Source organism: Lycorma delicatula, chromosome 1 (genome assembly GCF_047948215.1).
Source record: "Lycorma delicatula isolate Av1 chromosome 1, ASM4794821v1, whole genome shotgun sequence".
NCBI classification, from domain to species: Eukaryota; Metazoa; Arthropoda; class Insecta; order Hemiptera; family Fulgoridae; genus Lycorma; species Lycorma delicatula.
This window is the reverse complement of record NC_134455.1, coordinates 389,328,271-389,349,529: the sequence shown is the minus strand read 5'-3', so window position 1 is coordinate 389,349,529 and position 21,259 is coordinate 389,328,271. Positions and strand designations below refer to the sequence as shown.

Below are 21,259 nucleotides of genomic sequence, written 5' to 3'. Positions count from 1 at the left end.
CCCCCATGATGCCCTTTTCAAGGCCACTGGACAATACAAGGTTTACAAACTGTAATTTATTAACAAAGAATGGTAAAGTGGCCCGCCAACATGGACTGTAGTCCATGTTGGCGGCAGCAGGAAAGACAGCCCTCGTCCATGTTGCAGCAGGAAAGACAGCCAGAGGGAAAAAAGTACTGTAACTTTACCTCACCAAATACCCATTATCCTTTCCAAAACTTACATCATCATCATACGACTCCCTCAGGAGAGGGGAGTGCATTGCTTCCTCCAAACACTAGAACTCATGGAAGGTATATTCCTTTTAGGCCAAAAAGACTTCAGGGACAGGCTTAAGGGGAATCACACTGAGAGAACGAAGCTTTTATGTGCCTTGTCTTCCATGATCAGCCCCAGTCAATTATTTCTCACTGGTCTAAAAGACTGGAACACAAATAACAATTCCGTCCATAAATAAAACACAAAATCTGTAACTGCAACTAAATAAATAATGATCTGCTCGATAAACAAAAGACACAGCAGCAAGGAACATTCGTCCAGGTTCTTCGATTAATAGGGAGATAATAAACTCTCCCGCTATCCTTGCATTCTGTTCCAATCTAAATTTTCAAATGTCCCAGCCAGGACACATGATTCCCTCCTGAAAGCAGAATGCATTGCATCCTCGAAACACTAGGGTTCCCAAAAGGTGTATTCCTGCTAAGGAATACACATTAGCACTGCTAAGGTCGGAAGGCATTAGCACCAAAGGACTTCAGGGTTACAGACTGAAGAGGTATTATGCCAGAAGAACGAAGTTGATACACGCCTATGATCATCACGACCCCAGAGGGAAGACAACCACCATGTAACAGATCTGGCCGTCATGCCACCCCCTCCGTACCTAGCCCTTAGGGGCTTTACTGGAGGTCATCTTCAAAAGCCTCAAGACATATTCCAGTCTGGCCACTGTCAAGATGCCACCGATGTGAATGCCAAAAGCAACATCACACCTAATGTGGATCCAAGCAACAATGGTCTTAAATAGGTCCTAAACAGGATCATCCAACTGGGCTGACCTACAATCCTAACCAAGCGAGGGTGAGCCCAACATGCAAAACAGAGTCTAAATATTTCAAAAACTGAAATCATAAAACAAATAATGAACAACAAATATAAAATTGTAAACTAAACAAAACACAGAAAAACCAGGCCAAAGGTAATCAATAAAATAAACAAACTTACAATAAACCTAAACTAATAAAAATAAAACAGACCTAACAAGACTCTAAAGAAAATACAAACTAAATGCTAATCCGAGAACAAAACCTGTTTAATACAAAACAAGCAAACAATAAATATAATCTAAGCAAAAATCGTCAGATACTAATACAAACCAAAACACAAAACACAGAAATAAAAACTAAGCCAGTAATAACACAATAAAACAAATCTAAACCAACCTAAAATAAACCTGAAACTAACCAGAATAAAACTAACCTATCAAAATTGCATAAGAAAATCTACTCTTACTTCTCTGATCTGTTTAAACTCTAACAAAATAAAGCACTAAATAAAAACACATAATATTGTACCAAACTAAACATAATGTTAAACCATAACAATCAAGAGAATATATAACTAAAAACAAAACCAAGCAAACCCAACAAAAACAAAAGCAACTGCACTGAAAAGCACTGATAACAAGAGCATTTCATACATTATTACAATTTTCAACATCCTACCTTTGCGAAACCAAATTTTGAGTGTCTATTTCTAAGATTAAACCTTCCTTCAAAAAACTTTGATCTGCAAGACAGGCCCCCCAATGGGGGAGTCACTAATAATTATTAAACTTGTTTTTAATTTAGTATTGATAAGTTAATTATTAATACATTGTGCTATACTGATACAATACTATAAGTGTATTATTTTAGTGTAAATATATATTTTATTATTTATTATGTCAGAATGTATTTTGCTTTGCTTTCCTTACAATAAATTAATATTTTTTTTTAATAATATCTTCTTTTCGATATGCTCATGTCTCCCATTTATTGTTATCACACCCCCTTAGGGAGGCACCTCCCCCCCCCCCCCGGGTTGAGAAACACTGCTTTATTAATAAATTAATAAAGTTACTTATTCCAAACCTAAACAAATTATATTTTCTGACAAAACTTTTTCGTGTTTTTAGATTGAGTGATCTGATATGGAATGACTCAAAAAAATGCTGAAAAAGACGTATTTGATTACTGTTATAATTTATCTATTTATGAAAAAGTAATATTCCAAGTAATTAGTATTTTTACAAATATAAAAATACTGATCAGATTAGATTATTTTACAAATAATCTGATAGCTGCTGACTGAGAAATTTCCTCTATAATATTGTTGGGTAGGTATATGAGTATGTTAATGTAACCTTTTATTGTTTTTAATTTAAAAGTATATAATAAAAAATGTCAAAAACTAAATCAGAAAATATACCACTATAACATAGATAAAATTAATAAACTTAATAAAATGTAACCTATCAACTTATTTTTACAAAATAACAAACTATGTAGATCGCTTATGTAATACATTACAGTACATGACATAAATGTTCTAATATCCTATAAAATATGCTTTACCTGTTTCCATTAATAAAATAAAAAGATTATAAGTAATTAACACAATACATCATAACAAAAGTCTAATAATATATTGCTTTGGCCTCTGACAACACTATGGTTTATTTAATAGAATTTAAATATAATATGAGTAGAACTTAAATAAATATACTTGTGGGTGTAATATATATATAATATATAACGTACTCTTATATATATTTACACATATTTATTTAGTTCTCTGTAAGTTGTAAGTAATAATGCTATAGAACTGATTTTCATTGTTTATTTTTTCACTATGTTCAGTTACTTACTTTTTTAAGGATATCTAGAAGTTTTTGATATACGGTCACACTTACATAACAGAATAATAAGCTACAGAAATGTTTTCATATTAAACTTAATATGATGTTAAACATAGTTACATATTGTACTTTCAGACTTACATCAATACATTGAACCAAGTCTCTCTCTCTCTTTTTCTCCTGTTTAGCCTCCGGTAACTACCATTTAGATAATACTTCAGAGGATGAATGAGGATGATATGTATGAGTGTAAATGAAGTGTAGTCTTGTACATTCTCAGTTCGACTATTCCTGAGATGTGTGGTTAATTGAAACCCAACCACCAAAGAAAACCGGTATCCATGATCTAGTATTCAACTCTGTGTAAAAATAACAGGCTTTACTAGGACTTGAACGCTGGAACTCTCGGCTTCCAAATCAGCTGATTTGGAAGACGCATTCACCACTAGACCAACCTGGTGAGTTCATTGAACCAAGTCTACCCATAGCCAACTAAACACTTTTAAAATATAAAATAAAATAAACACTTTTAATGTAATTCTGTGAACGTCTACAAATGTTTTTTTTAAGTTTCAGGCATTAAATCAATATAGGATTTTTTATTTTAAATCAGTTTTTGGCAAATTAATTGACCTATCTAAAAAAAAAATTTGCAGAATAACACAAATTTTATTGATATTTCAGAACAACAATTAACCATTACTATGAACAAAAGCCCTTATAACAGTTAATAAGAAATATAAAACAAGAAAGATTCAAAGCCATACATATTAAATAAAACAATTCCCACTAAGCAGTAAATAACAAAAGTATTTGATACCACAAAAACGATAATCACCCACTGTAATTACTAATAACCACTTGTATTAGTTACTAATTTTAACATAGGACTGTTGAAAAAGATACAGCAGTTGGTAAGTGCATTAAACAGTAACAATTTTCAAACTACATCTGTGCAAGATGTCTGTTCACAAACATAATTTATTTTTTTTAATAATAAGGCCCTGACGACTCCAGAGGCCATCACCAAAAAAAATTCCAGTAAAATATTTATGATTTTTTTTCTATATCAAACTGGTGGGAAGGCTGCCCATGGACCAGTTGAGAAACTCCGACATGTCTAGGGCTACACAATACACTATTATTGGTATGAATATTAAATAATGTACTGTGTACTTTGTATCAATAAACTAAGCAAATACATATTTGATTTTCAGAGACTTATTTAAAAAATCATAACAGCAGCTTTGATACACAGTACCTTCCCATTCTGTATTCTATTTGTAACACCTGAGGAAGGTACTGTGTACTGAAACAGCTGTTGTGTTTTTTTTACATAATTTTGTAAAACTCAAATACATGTTTATTTCCTTTCATTATGGCTTTTCATCATGTAAAGGCTTCATCCATCGATTAATAAACTAAGCAATTTGCACTAAGTTTCTCTAAGATAGAACCAAGGACAAAAAATGTCAACTACAGGTTATAATTATCTCGCTTCATAAATTATCTTCCAACTGTATACAAATAATATTTAAGTAAGGTATGGTGTAAATCACTTCAGAAAATCAGATATAAAAGTATATCTTTTAATAAGTTCCTTTTTTAAAAAAAAAAAAAAAGTTAAGCAAATTAAAAGGCCCCTCACATAATAAAAGAAAATATTATATTATTACTCAATATGAATTCAGATAATAAAACGTTTTCAGATAATTTTAACAAATACAAATTAAATATTGGTCCCTTACTGATATTTTCAAATCGATAGCAGAAGCACAAAGATCAGTGACATGAGCCTGAGGTGTAATAGGTTCAGTAGGAGTAGATCCAGCACTTCGAGCTTCTCCTTTCTCTTCAAATGGACTGGGAGGTGTTGTTATATGGAGACCACCTTGGAGAAATTCTGCTTTTAACCAATGTGGTGCTTCTTCTTCAGAAAACTATAAAACAATTTTAAAAGCATGCATTACCAATTGGTTTCGTAATTTGCATTATTACACTGATCCATGATTTTTATACAATCATATAACAAACTGTCAAACACAATGATTCAGAGATTTATCTGCGAGTACATATTTCCTTACTTGCATTCATAATTTCTGAATTTTTATACATTACACTTAATAAACAGTTTTTGGCAAATAAAAGTTTTATTGTATTCCTGATTAACTTTTAAAATACAAAAATACAATCAGAATTTTTCCGTCATCCGTAGTTTTTATGTAACATTATTGAAGTATTGCTTTTATAAAATTTTAAATATTTTTATTAGCAACAATTTAAGTACATAAAAAATATTTAAATGATTTCAAACAATAATAGAGTACAAACATTATGTGGCAGTAATTGTATATGCTTGACAATTTATTTACTATAGGTTCTGACTTGCCAGCATACAGCGGTCTTTGGAATCATACAATTAACACACCAGTATTGTTTAAATGTTCATTGTGCATGCATGTACTGTGGTTTCATTCCGTTTTGTGATTTACAGTTTGTGTCATGTGTGAAGCGTTAGTGAATATATATGCCAAGAAAGTATGACCTGGACAAATGTTATGTGTGGGGGGATTTGATGTTTAAAAAACAATAACAAAGTTTGACAACACTAGTTAAAAAAATGTTATGAACTATAATTTGGCTGTAAAGTTGGTAATCAAGATAAGAACTGGAACCCTTACATCTGCTGTTTAATGTGAACAAATTTAATATGTGTAATTTGAAACCTATTTAAATATATATTTTCTTGATAACCCATCATATTTGAATCCCAGGTAATGGAAGAAAAATAATTTCAAATGAAATTACATCAACCATAATAATAACTAAAAGTAAATAAAAATATAAAAAAAAAGTACGATATATATTAGCATTTATTCAGTGTGCAGAGCTGCTGCTATTATGTATAAATTTATAAAACTTTTATCTGCAGATCAATTCCTGCATATAATTTAGTAGAAACATGGTTTGAGACTTAAAAAATGTATTTATTCTACAAATCAGAAAAATGATTAGGAAACACCAGAACAAAGAAATTCAGAAGAAAATATTTTTTTCTTCTATCTGTATAACATTTTAAAGAATAACATAATTAAAATCAGATCTCTTCTCTACTTCTACTTCAGTAATGAATTTTATCATTATACAATTTTCCTTTTTTATAAACTCTAATATTTAATTTATAATATAATTTTTTTATTATAAATAAAATAATAACTATAAAAAAACTGAATACTGTACCATATTTACAAATAAATAAATCAAAGAGAAGAAAATATCTTTATCAAATTTAATTAGACAAGAAGGAAGATTTAATTTTTTTCTAACTACTTAAATTACTTAACATCAACTGAAAACAATTACCTGAGTAGGAGTACTAACAGCTAGCCAATGAGCATGTAATCCAAGAAGATACCCAAGGGTTCTTTCACAATCTAAAAGAGGTGATGAAGCAGTAACACTTGTATCAACAATCTGCAATTATTAACAAATTTTATTAACACAACCTATATATTTGCACAACGTAATCATATATACATATTTCAAGTAAAAATAAAACTTATCTAAAACAAATTAAACATCACTTGTTTTACATCATTATTTAATATAATTGTATTCCCAAAATAAGTATTAATACGTACAAATAAGACTTATAAAAAGTACTGTTAAATATATTATTTCTTACTTTTTTGCTTTGTATAAGAACATCCTCAGTTAGGCTATATTTTGACGTGAAATGACTAAAATCACACCGAAATATACAGGTACCAGAACAGACATTTATAGCATTAACAAAAAGGTCTATATCGTCCTGCCTTAATAACTCCCTAATTATTAGTCTCAGAAATGTAAATGTGGTGTCATTTAATAACTTACATGGTCAGCTCGCCGATATGACTTTGAGTTCGCACCACTGGCTAGTGGGTTGGCAGGAAGGGAGCACAGCACAAATCGGCCAAAACTGGCGCTCTCACTCATCTCCATTCAGTGTAGCTCACGACTTAAGACGTGATAGTGTGGTGATTCGTGTAGTGTTTAAAGTTTGTCGAAACAGATCAATTTAAGTAATAATAGTGTATTTTGGACAATATTTATGTATAAAAAAATTAAAGTAAACATGTAAACACTATAAAGATTCAATATGTCAGCCTCAGCCTGCACAAAAGCCAGCCAGAAATAGAAATTATGCATATCGTTGGAAAGGAGAGATTATGGGCCATGTATAAGTATTCCAATGTCTGGTGCCAAGCGAGCAAGACTGTTTCAGGAGCGTTGCAAAGCTGGCACAGCGAGCTCAGTGAACAATCCTGATGGCGTGAGCACCTCTTCCACTGCTTATTATGCCTTATGTCTTACTTCACATATCACAGACCAATGTTGAACAAAACTGTCATTGAGATAAATATCATGTACCATCATTTAGTGTCTGTTTTATGTTAAGATTAAATTTAATATGCACTGACTGTTTCGTTTTTATTTCAATCCAATACATTAAAAGTGATTAGCTGACATACAGCGATTTAGCGAAACTAAACAACTGATTAAAAAACTCATCTATTGATTAAATTTAATACAAAGTAAACAAAATCTATTTTTATAACTCAATGAATCTACAGCTACCTGGAGATGTTGACAGATTTGTAGACAGTTTATTATCAAAAACTAGAGAAATGAAGTTATACGAGAACAAATTATAAGATGAAAATATAACTATAAAACAAACAATAATATTATAACTATATGAGATTAAACTATATAAGAGGATTGAAATTATTAAATACAGAAATTTAGCTATTAGTTGCAGCCAAGCCTAATAGAATGGTTAAACAATTACAAGAGTCGGGAATCCTGAAATAAGGAAATCATACTAAATAATGGCATCTGTTTAGTGGAAGAACTGATAGACACTGATACATATTCTACCGGAGCGAAAATGTAATCTTCTTGAAGTAACAGGCAAAATTAAAAAGAATAAGGTAATAAATAGCATTGTATAATAAAGAAAGGAGAGGGACCATTTCCATGAATTTAGAGGAGTTGGAGTGAAGTTTCAAATAATATAGGTGAATGTAAAATCATCCATGAAATGATTCATAGAATAAAAACGATTTGACAAAGGTTAATAGACAAGATCAAATGTTAGCTTATTACTCCTCTTCTCATATACCTTAAATGGTATAAAAAATGGCTGTTCATGTATTTTATATAACAAATTCAGTGGCAACAAAACAGACTTATATGATTTCTGAATATTAATCTAAGTCCTTATTATCAGATCCAAACATGCTGCTAATAAAGCAGCCAAAGAATCACAAAGTAATTCATTTGCCCATTTTTATTCATAAAGATGCAAATGAAAAAATCTGATGTGGACACCACATGACTTCCTTGTACGCCTGTTAAATTATATTTACACATTTTTTTAAATGAAAAATATAAAAAATTTTATTCCACTAATAACTTCTGATTTTTTTTCATATTTTTTTTAATGTTATTGAATTATTATTTATTGCAAAAACTTTTTTTACAATCAGAGGTTAATAATTATTAATAAATAAATATATTTAAATTAAAAAAAGAAAGAAAATTAAGTCGGATTCAAACCAATGTGCCTTCTCCTTGTAAGAACAAATATTTCATTACCTTAAAATTGTATTTGGCTATAACTCTGGAACCAATTAAGTACCGCTTATATCGTTGAAAAGCCTTCAATAAGGACTTATTACTGCAGTTAAGAAAAAGTCTATATTCCAAATTTTTGGATTTTGGGCTTTTTTGGAAACTTTTGGTGCGGTCAATTACAATCAAAAGGTGAGGTGCATGCACAATTGATGTTACAACAGTTCTAAATCCAAAATTTCAACATCCTACAGCAAATCGTTTTTGAGTTCTGTGAGATATATATGTATGTGCATACAGACATCACACCAAAACTAGTCAAACTGGATTCAGGGATGATCAAAATTGATATTACTGAGATAACTGCTGATATAGGAAATCTCATATATGTTATATTATATATATATAATTATTTTTATTAAATTAAAATTTTATAAAAGATTAACAATTTGTCAAATTCTAAAATTATAAAAATAATTTATTTTTATGTAATTATAGAATTAAATACCAACTGAAAACGCAGGATTCTGCAAAAATTGATTCTCAGAAATATCAATTAATTTTTCTAATTAATATCAACTTTAATTTTTCTATTTAGTGTGTTTTAGTGGTTTAAATTTCATTTAATATTACTACAGTGGTTAATATTTTAATGAATTTGAATTTTCAAAAAAAAAAATATATATATATATATACATTTACATTTATTTTATTTGTATGAGTAACATTATAAATGTTACATTATGTATCAATATTAAATATTTTATTTAAATTATTGATTTACTAATAACTAGATGTTTATTTAAATTTATACTTTTATAATCATTTTTAAAACCAGAAATAAAGTACCAATTGCAAATTTTTGAAACTTATACAAAGAAATGTGAAAGCTAATTGATAAAAATATAATTAAAAAACAATTATTTATATATGTTTGGAGAGTAATATAATTAATTATATTAAAAAAGTTTATATACATATAACTTAAAAACCTTTTAAATATACACAAATATAAAAAAAATAACAATTCTTTATTTTACAAATAATATATATATATATATATATATTCGAATGAACTTACAAACATCACAATTTTTACAATAATTTAACAGTATTATATCTATTGCATATCTTTATTACAAACACAGGTCACAGTGGGTCAGCCATTTGCAATGCTTTGGGGGTAAGATCATGGATGTTTTGTAGCAAACCTCTAAAAGATGAAAGGACAAACCAGGGCCATGTGAGCGATCGTTTACTCTTCAGCTCCACATCAGTTGCATCGTGGGTTTTCCACAGCTCCCCATCGGGTCAGGCTCTTATTGCAGATACCATGATTTGTGCAAATCCAGTTGATGTTCATGTGGAACCCATTTTCTCATCTTCTGGATTTTCTCATGGCTTTCAAACGTATGGAAATGGCTTCTCATCTTACATTTAATTGATCCGCGAATTGTTGCATTTGAGCATCATCCTCATCCAACAATGCTTGCAGTTCGCTGTCTTCAAACTTTTTTAGTGGTCTTCCACACTCTTCATTTCTCACATCAGAATTGCCACTTTTGAATTTTCTAAACCAACACTCAAAGCACTGTGATTTACGAAGAGCATGCTCACTGTAAGCTTTGACAAGCATTCGATGCAATTCTGGGGCAGTTTTCTTTAAAAGGTAACGTAAAATCAATGCTGTCCTCAAATTGTACTTTTTAGGTACAAAACTCGACATGTCAGCTATCAAAGAAAGAAAATGGTGCCAATGATGCGGTTCCATGGTAACTACATTAACATCTAGGGCCATCTATGGGCAAATTCTGGTTTTATATTCACACAATTCTGGTAAATATTAAACAATAGAGGTGCCAGTACGGATCCTTGTGGTAGGCCATTTTTTAGGCTGTAGAAAACACTTGGCTTTTCTTTGAGCTGTACTTGGCAAAGTCTATCACTCAGCATTTCAATCAGTAAGTTAAGGATCAATTTGCAGGGAACAATCTGATACACCTTAAGTAGTAGTCCTTCTTTCCAGACTGTGTTATACGCTGAACTTAAATCAATAAACGCAGCAGATGTTTTAAGCCTTTGTTGAAATCCTTTCTCTATACAGATTTAAGCGAAAGGACCTGATCGGAGCAACTTCTTCCTAGAATAAAGCCAACCTGCTCCATTGGTATGGGTGTTAGACGCACAAGTAGTATTCTTTCTAAGATCTTGACACATACACTTAAAAGTGTTATTGGTCTGCAGCTTTCGGGTTGAGTGATGTCTTTCCCAGGCTTAGAAATGGCGATTACTTTTTTTTCTTGAAAAGTTTTGGTAACTCATCCCTTCGCAGGATATCATTATAAAGATTTAAAACCCATCATTGTGTGTTTGGACTGATGTGTTTAATAAACTCAGGATATATGTTGTCTAATCCAGCTGTTTTTCTTTTTTTGTTTAACTGATTTCAGCACTGAATTCTTCCAATGTGATATGGTCCATCATATTGCGGAGGAGCTGTTTATGAATTTTATGAATTTTACGAATTTCACCAATTGCATACCTCACTTCTATCCCCCCTTCAAGCAATAACAAGTACCTTTACCTAACTACAGTTACTGATGGCTAGATTAAATGTCTGTACTACATAAAATGATGTCAAATCTGACAAGGATTTGAGCCCAGAACCTTCTGGATAAAAACCAGAGGCACTGCCACTCCACCACCAGAGGTTGTTGGAGTAATAACAATGGTTTCAAAACTAGAGGTATGAATGAAGCACTACTACAAATAACTCTGTAGTCAACATGGATGTGGATCTATGATGCTTCAATCATCATTGTACACCATGCTTAACTGTTTGGTTCAGTTTTTTAGCTCTGAGCATTTTCCCCCTCCATATTCATTTATTACATTTTAATTCCAAATATATTAACTAAAATAATTATTTTTTAATGTTTAGCACATTAATAACAGTGTAATTAAGCCAGTAGTGAATGTGTAAAGAAAAAGGTCTGTCAATAAAGGAAGCATTAGTGATTACTTTTAGAACATAAATGCGTAGAGTCTAGCCAAAGTAAGAGAATGGATGCAAGATCGTATGAGACTAAGAGAATATTTGCAGATGATTTTGGGATTAATAAACAGAAAATTCATCAATTTTTAATGAAGATTTGATCAAGATGGTTGCTTTCTAATCTGTCACAAACTCAATAATAAGACAACCATGAACAGTAAACAAGAAACACCCAACCGGTAAAAAAAATTTTATTTTGCGGTAGAGAATGAAAATTCATATTTTCATTATGATCCTGGAAAATAAAAATCCTGAATGAAAATCAATAATCACTGAAAGGCAAGAATATATAGTTATCAATTCCACCGAAGGAGAATTGTGACTTTAACAAAATATTATTAAATAATTTTAATAAAAAAAAAAAAATTTACAGAATTGCTCCTTTGAAGTGAATTTCAGTAATTGATACATTTCCTTTACTTTTAATTCAGTTATTTCGACTTCTCATTGTGTAAATAATAATTATTTCCTACTCATTTTATTTTCAGTAGTCATTGTAAAATGCAAAGAGAAATAAAAAAACACTTTAGTGAAAAAAAAATCGTATAAAATCTACATTCCGAAAACAAAAACAAGTTGCTTTTTTATATTATATAAAATAAAGTAATATATTACGCATTATTATAGATTGGTTCAAGTTTTTATTCTCATTCACCGTTTAAAAAACTAACCGATTGTTGTTTTTGAGAATCATACAAACTAAAATTTCATTTTCACTAAAAAAAAAAAAATAAACAGAATTAACAGAAAAATATAATGTGATATATCCAATGAATGCTGAAAAGCAAACTGTGACAATTATCACTCAAATGTTGTCAACCAGAGCAGCAAAAAAAGCCTTTCTGCTGTCATGTCACTTATTGCTTGAACTTAAATTATAACTTGACCTGACAGTCATATAGCAAATTGTATCGAGTGTATGGAAGGCCTAAGGAAGAACAAAAAATCTCTGGAAATTCAATTATTCACTGGGACCACAGTTAGTTATTGCTTCAGAGGATGAAATGGCAATTTTGTAGCATGTGAAAATGCCATGCATGACCGGGATTCAAACCTGGGACCTCCGGATGAAAGGCAGGCCAAGACGCTACTACTTGCACCATGGAGGCTGGCAAAAAAATGCTGATACTAGTAATAAAAGAAAACAGTGAAATGTAATTAGTAAATGAGGAAAATGTACAGACATTTAATTTGACAAAAGATGCAATTAGTACCCTCAGAACTCGCATAACTTATGCAGGATTAAGAATTCGATCAGAGGTTATGCTCAAATATAAAACTATGTGAACACAAATTTATAATATCTAAAAACTATATCCATATACTATTATTAAAAAAAATTATATAGATATTTCAGCTAGAAATACATATATTATTTTATATGTTTGAATACAAATGGATAATCTGTAGGTACAAATTTAGGTGAGAAAATAGTTCACACTAAAGCTGAAAATAATTCACTGTCAAACTATAATTCACTAATCACACTATATCAGTAAAATTTAAATATTACAAGTTAATTTTTTTATTAAAAAAAAAATATATATACATATATAATAAAAGCTTAATCGTTTATTATTACTTAAACAGCAAAAAAGTCTCTTATTGGAGAGCATGATGAAACATGAAAACACTTTAAAATTAAACGACTTTCAAATTATTATTTTTCCAAAGACTCTACAGAGTTAATTTATTGACTTCATCTGTGGAATACCTGGTAACAATGTTGTCAATAATGAGTCACTTTAGCAAAGATAACAAACCCCACTAAGTATTTGATTGAATTATCCATTCAGTCTATCTTGAATTTTGTTATTTTATCTTGTTTTTATGTTTATAAATTTAATACTGTTTAAACATGATGTAAATTTCTTTCTTGAATACTTTCTATGTTGGTTGATATATGTTAAGACTATGTATTTTCTGTCAGTAGATGCATTATAGATTTTATTATATAAATGTGTAACCATTAAATTTGTGATACTGTAAAAGAATAGCTGTTTTTACTTAACTTTTTCTAATAATTTCTGAGAATTATCTTGGATATTTAATATAATAACAAACAGTTATTCCCACAGATTCATATAAAGAGGCTTTGTTTTAGTTTTAACTATTTTTCAATTCCAACAAAATAATTAAAAACAAAATGATTTTTAACCGAAAAATCTTAAATTTTTAGATTAAAATATATTTAAAATATAAATTGTTTAAAACAAAAAAGTTAGGTAATAAAAAAAAATTTTGGCCTAAGTGAAGTTATGCAAAAATCATGATTGCATTGGCAGTGTTAAATACAAAATTTTTGAATTAAAAAAAAAAAAAGGTTAAAAAATTAATAAATTACAATTTAATTAAATTACTGAAGTCTAATTCCATACTGATGTTAGATTACCGTACAATAATTATATTAGTATAACAATTTCTTTTTAATTCAAATACTGTCTATCAATTCACTTAATTCGTTGATAAAATCTATAAGAAAAATACAATACATATATTCAAAGAGTGAGAAAAGTCTTTTTTCAACTATTTTACATATTTAACGGTTATTTTTTTATAATCAAGATAAAATAAAAAAAATATTTAATTTACCATCACGGTTTTTAATAAACAATAATTTTATTGATGGCAACATCAATATAATAAATAATCAAACAGTAAAATCAATGTCAAAACTAGAAATGCAATATATGCAGTAACACTGCATGAGCAATTTGAAAAAAGAAAACTGTAGAGAATTACAAGAGAAATAGTAGCAATAGTAAATAATTTGACAAATTCCATTTAAAGGCACTCACTCACATACTTACATCTTTTCAATGTATTCAAAATATGTCACATACATTCATTAATTTGATATGATTGGTGTATTAAATATTTATTCTTCTTTATAATATAAATATAACAAGTTTCTATACAATATAAAAGATTCAAGAATTATGCAACTTTCATAAAATCATAAAGATTACTTTATTTAATAAAAAAATAAATAAAACTTTATCAAAATTAAATATGTAATATATAAAAATATATATTTAAGTAGTAACAAAAATAGAAAAGGTTAAAGTTAAAAACCTTTAATAGGCAAGAAAAGACAAATATTTTAACAAAAAATATACTACCGATTTAGGAACTTTAAAACAGCAATAAAAAAAAAGAAAACATGCACACGTAAATTTTCGAAACGGCTTAACAGTGCTGTAAAGGGCAAACTTTTTTTCACTGTAACTTTTAATTTCGTGATAGGTTGATTTTTTTTTTTTAATTTTTCTATGAAAACATAGTAAATCATGGTACTGTTGTGCTAACGGGGAAGAGACTTTTTAGTACCGTTAATTATTGTGTTTAGTTTACTGATGTTAAGAAGCTGTATGCAATTTATAAATTAAACAAGTTCAGCGAGCGTAGGTTATGTTTGGTTAGAAAGTCGACTCTGTGTACTGACGAATCCTATGTACAATATAAATAAATCCTTTTCCATATTAGCTATTAATTATTTCTCATTAAGGTTTAATAAATTAATTATTATTAATATTATTGTCTTTAGTTTTTATATCTTTTTCTACAGTATCTGATAAAAATAAATTTGTAACTTAACTTTTTTTAATAAATTCAGTAACAATTATCTCTCTAAATTCGTCCACGATTGCGCAGGACAATAAAACGAACTAACGCGGGGACGTTTTTATTTTTTACACTGATCTCTATATAACTAGAGAAGGGACATATATTAGAATTGGTAGTTTGATGCATAAACTAGCGCCACTAAATGAGTGGTAGAACTAAGTAAAATGAAACAGTGCATGCGCAGAGGTAAGCGCAAGCGTACAATAGTTTTATTTAGTTCCCAGCATCTCATTCTGTGGCGCTGAAGAATGCTTCAATTAGAACACTTATTGTATTTTACACCAAAAGTTCCTAAGTTCCTCTATCCAGTTATATATATATAACTATATAACACTATATATATATATAGTGTTTTTTATCACTTCTTTATTAATATTAAGACTTGTAAATTCTAATTTGCTTTTAAATGAACAATTAAGACTAAAACAATTAACCCTTATTAAACTTATAAATGTGAGATGTGCTTCATATCTTAAGTACTGCCCGTACTTACTGTTAAATTTATTATTATTTTTTTTTTAACCTCCGGGTCCAAAGTTAGGTATTGCTTTAGAGGATGAGATGAATGACAATTTTTGTAGCGTGTGAAAATGTTATGCCTGACCGGAATTTAAACCCGGGACCTTTGGATGAAAGGCCAAGATGCTACCAACTGCGCCATGGAAGCATCAAATTTATTATATTACTGATAACATATGTATACTCAGACGGTTGATTCTATGCAAATATCTTAACTCTGACAAAAATCGGGGTGATATGTGATTATAAGTACTTAACAAAGGAGTCCTTTTTAGCCTCTGTTATCTCAATTCTTCAACTTCCAACATACTGGAGGTGTCTCTGTTAAGCCGAGCATCTCAGTAAAAGGTGTGGTACCCAATTCCGGCAGAAAACTGAGTCGGTGAGGAGATAGGATCTGGAGGTCAGTGAAAGGCAACAACAAAAAACTACTAGTAATTTTCCCTTGGCAACCTTATAGCTTTGCTCAGTTCCAGTTGTACAGAGCTTCAAGTTCCCCATTTGAATCTCATAGGGGGAGGGAGAGAAGAAGACAGGATTGAGACAAGCCAATATATCATCACAGTTAAAAACATTCTTATGCAGAATAAGAAAAACTGAAATATGGAACCTTCGCAGTCTCCTGCAGTTCAGTAAACTGGCAATCATGGAGAGGGAGATTCGTTAAATTGCCTTGGATTTTTTTTGGAATGAGCAAGGTTCATTGGAAAGGATGTATGACCCATAATATAAACACAATGTATTTTTCAGGAAGTGTTAATAAGAGTCAGAATAGCATTTCTTCTGTTAGGTCAAATTGTGAATAGAAAGTCCTATTGTGATATTCTGAGGCAGCTCGAAGAAAATATCCAACAAAAACAGCCTAAAAAAAAGTCTTTATTCATCCACCATGTTAATGCATCAACCCACATGTCACTTTTGCATAAATTTGTGGCATTTACTAACATGACATATTATTCCACAACTTCCTTACTTACAAGACCTCATTCCATGTAACTTCTGCCTGTTTCTGAAGATGAAACTGCAACTTAAGAGGCAATGTTTTGAGCCCATTTAAGAGCCACAGACCTATTTGCATGAGGTAATGAATGATTTCATTGTCATGAGAAAATTCATAGAGTGTTTCCAATCACAGGAAAGATAGTGTGATTGAGTTATACATGTAGAAGGAGACTACTTTAAAGATGGTGCTCAATAATTTTTATAAGTTGCTTGGAAACTTCTGGGTCCCACCTGTGATAAACTTAATAACTTTTCTATACAATGAAAAGTTTGCTACATTTAAAAAAATAGTTTAAAATTTATATAATCAATTCCCTTACTATTAAACCATTTTATGCTTTTCATATTATTAAACCTCAATGATATACTTTTCCTTAATCTGAACTGATTTGTTTTTAGACTGAATTACTAGTACTCAGCTGATAACTATCTAAATAATAAAGGAACTAATCATTAATTCTAGGCCTAATACACCACTTCAATGTTATCTACGATTTATGTAACAGCAAACAAAAGCATAACTTTTGCCTGTACAGTTTACAAAACTAATTTTAATTATTATATCTCATATATACAACTGATGGAAGAAAAAATTGAGTTTTATAAATATTAAAACCATTTTCTACTTTATGTTTTAATTTGGAATTTATGAGGTGTGACTGGTAAGTTTTAAGACAGGTGCGGCCACTACTCAATAGGAGGAGGTAGGTTTGCCCACGAGTATAGAAGGGAAGCTTGTTTTGTCCTTGAAAAGATCAACATGATAACCTTGCTCAGTATAGAATGCATCCTAGTAAATTCTTGTCTTCAGTTCTTAGATGATTGATTTCACAAAATGGATGAAAAACAGAACAAGTTTATGTAAAATTTTGTTTAAAAACTGGAAAAAAGCTTCAGAGATTGATGAACTCTTAAAAACAGTTTTCTAGAATAAATGTTTGAGCTGGTCAAGTGTTTTTATCTGGTTCAACAGATTCAAAGATGTCCTTGATACAGTAAAAAATGACCCACAGGACTGGCCGTTCACTTAAACCACTAAAACATTCAGAAAGTTTGCAATTCAGTGCGCTCTGACCATAGACTTAGGGAGATAGCTGGATGAATTGACTCTTAAGTTTCCACGTACTTTTTCAATTTTAACAGAAGATTTAAAGGTGGGTCAAGTGTCTGAAATTTATTCCGAAATTGTTGTCAGACCAGCAGAAACAACACTGACTTGATGTGTCTCAAGAACCGATTAATAGAACTGAAAATCACCCAAATTTGCTGAATAGGGTAATTACAGGCAAACATGGGTTTATGGGTATGACCCAGAAACAAAGACAAAACCATCATAGTGAAAGAGTCAAACTTCACCACAACCAAAAAACATGACAAAGTTAGTTGAATATTAAGACAATGTTAGTGGTTTTCTTTAATTCTACAAGTATCATGTAACATGAATTTGCACCTAGGGGGCAGACAGTCAACCAGGAATACTATGAAAGTATCCTTCAGTGTTTGCGTAAAAATTTGCAGAAGAAAAGGCCTGTACTCTGGCGAGACAAGTACTGGGTCCTCCACCACAACAATGCACTGGCTCATCATGTATTCTCAATTGCGGAATTTTTTGTCAAATTCCAGTACTTCTGCAACCCACCTATTCCCCTGATTTAGCCCCTGCTAATTTCTGCCTGTTTCCAAAATTGAAATTTTTGAAAGGGTAATTGTATGACTCGATTGAAAACATCTGACCAAATATGGAGAGGGTTCTTAACAACCTTAAGAAAGAACATTTCCAGGAATGCTTTTCAAAAGTGGAAACAAGTTGGAGTCAATGTGTTCAGTCAGAAAGGGACTATTTTGAAGAAGATTCATCACAATAGCCTATATCTACTGCCATTTTGAAATTACAAGCCCGGTCTTAAAACTTTCCAATCACACCTGATATTTAAAGGAAACTTACACAAATTCTGTAAAATCATTTATAAAATGTACCCGACTTTTTATATTGTTTCCAGTGGTCAATGTTTTATTGAAAAACTATTGCAATATGATCTCATTTAGATATATAACAGGGGTGGAATCAGCTGCCTCCCCTGGATAACATTAAACTGATCGTGGTCACCTTACTAGCCCAGAAACAAACTCAATAGCGACTGAGCCACTGAAAGTGTTCTAACTCAAGCCTACACAACTTAAGTGAGACCCATTACGGAGTATGGAAGTGAACTTATCTCAACATCGTCTAGTACCAACTTGGAAAAATTAAATAGGATCCAGAATCAAGTTCTGCAACTCGACTCGGTCCTCTCTGTTGCCGGTCCTCTCCAATAGGTACAATGGAACTCCAAACCCAGTGGACACCCAGTAGTACCCACTGGAAATTAAAAGAAACATTGAAGCCATAAAGTTCAGTGAACAAATAAGGTGCCTCGGCATAGACTATTGGGAAAATTATAATCCATCTCACCAAAAACTGAAGACCCAAATGTCCCTGTTGGTAAAGATAAAAGAGTTAACCAGGACATATGAATTGGATATAGAAGACAGGAAAGTTTTTCCAGCATGGCTATTAGAAAATATTACCTTACCTAGAGCTGCAGGGAGGTTGTACCAGGTCCAATCTGTGGGCAAGAGTAAGATGCTGCCAACAAAATTAAAAGCTATTGTCCTGGAAACGATTAATAAGTGGCACCCTGCTGTAGACTGGTTCTAAATTTACACTGATGGATCTGCTAGTGGCACATGTGATAATGGTGACGCCGAAGTTTTCTCTCAAAAATTTTAGATATCGGAACCGGTGGGAATGATTGCATCATAATTTGATGGTGAATTTCGCGCTATCATTCTGGTCTTAAAACAGCTAAGGTTTGCCTCTGGAAATAGAACAGTTATTTTTGTTGATTCGCAAGCGGCGGTGTGGGCATTTACTTCTTTAGAGGTAAGTATATCTGTCGACGTCTGGCAAGGAAGAGAAATGATGGCAGAGCTGCTACACACCGGTTGGACCATGATGCTGCAATGGAATCCCAGTCACAGTGGTGTCTGGAGTAATGAGAGGGCGGATAGATTGGCAAAAGAAGGTTCCAAGAAACTGCAACCACAGGCCCCTCTTGAATTCAGTACGGTAAAAAAGATTATTACAGAACAAGGTGAAGGTAAAGGCAAACAAAAAACGTGCGACCAGTGCTAATGCCAAGCAATGGTCTTCATTATTGCTGCCTAATGCGAGAATTCCCCACAACCTTCTGCGAAGTGTCACTGTAGCCTGTTTCAGGATCATTTCTGGACATGACTGCTAGAGTACTCCCCTATATAGAATTGGATAAACCTATATAGAAGTGGCAGACATCCCTGCGTGTGGGTTATGCAGCTCAGGAGATCTTATGAATGGTGTCCATCTCAATACATGTGAAGCACTGACTGAAGTTTGACGATTGCCACAAAGGCAATCGTCAAACTTCTAAATTAACTAAATTAACAGGTGAGTAACAAATATATATTAATTTAACTGTCAACACATAATATTTTTATAAAACTGAGAATTTGTTATACAGATGTACAGTTTTATTTAAATCATTCACCTGCATTTAGAATATTTATGAAATACAAACATACCTCAGACAGTACAGGTATGCAACTCGTAAAGTGAAATTATGTATAGTGATCTTACGGTGGCAGAGCATGTTGAAAGGCAGTTTTTTAAATAAGCTACTAAGCATATTTGCTCAACAGTATTGGTGTCTTTAAAAACATATGGAGAAGGAGGCGACTATGAGTGGTAGAGAGATACCCTACCACAGCATGGTGGAGTAGCGCCAAATAAGTTAGGTGTGGATTGAAACTGAAAGAAATGTTTCCACTTCCTATAGTGGTTAATGTGTTCAATTAACAATTAATTCTTAATTCAATGCAAAAGCAGTTCAATAAAATTTTTTTGTGGAATTTTAACTAACATTGTCAGTGTGTTAATCGCGGGCAGCGACTAACTTTAGTCGTACTACTTCCATTACTCATGAGAGTATCCAGTAAAAAACGAATGACTCTTCTCACACACATATAAATTACAAAAATAACAAATTAAGGTAGTTCGTAACTACTCATTAAATCATATTATATTACCTATTCTATATTTTCTAACAAATCTGTTAAGAAAACGCATTTCTTATAACAAAAGTATTAATTTCGTTCCACTTATTATTTAATGAATGTTACAACATATTTAGAGTAAAAAGGTCATCTGAACAATCGTAAAAAATATTATAAAAATCATTATCTAATTCAAAAGCTATCAAACTGAAAAAAAAACAAATTAAGTTTACAAAACCATACCTTTCCGGCCGCGATGTTTTCCATCTGAACTTTCTTTCCAGCATCTCGTTTTGTATTTTGACCTGCAACGCATAAAATACAATTATTAAAATATATTACTAGATAAATAATAAGTATTATTAAAGTTTATGATCAGATATTACGTACTGAGAACTAAAATAGGTGTTGAACCTGGACCGAACATTGTCACAAAAGCAAACACGAGGCTATATTGCTGAAGAGTT

The 21,259-nt window shown here is 31.1% G+C and overlaps 1 protein-coding gene across 2 annotated transcripts in view; it reads right to left on the bottom strand.

The window, feature by feature from the left end:
* Positions 1 to 21,259, bottom strand: part of LOC142317346 (putative HERC2-like protein 3) — a 23,682-nt gene extending 2,423 nt beyond the window's left edge. For both annotated transcript variants that reach the window (XR_012754707.1, XM_075353828.1), the window contains exons 1-4: positions 21,183 to 21,259; positions 21,036 to 21,097; positions 6,263 to 6,373; positions 4,648 to 4,839 (exon numbers count right to left, since the gene is read on the bottom strand). Coding sequence is in view for 1 of the 2 variants with exons in the window: in XM_075353828.1 (XP_075209943.1) it covers positions 4,648 to 4,839; positions 6,263 to 6,373; positions 21,036 to 21,097; positions 21,183 to 21,219 (402 nt within the window). In the remaining variant the exon portion in view is untranslated. The remainder of the gene's footprint in view (positions 1 to 4,647; positions 4,840 to 6,262; positions 6,374 to 21,035; positions 21,098 to 21,182) is intronic.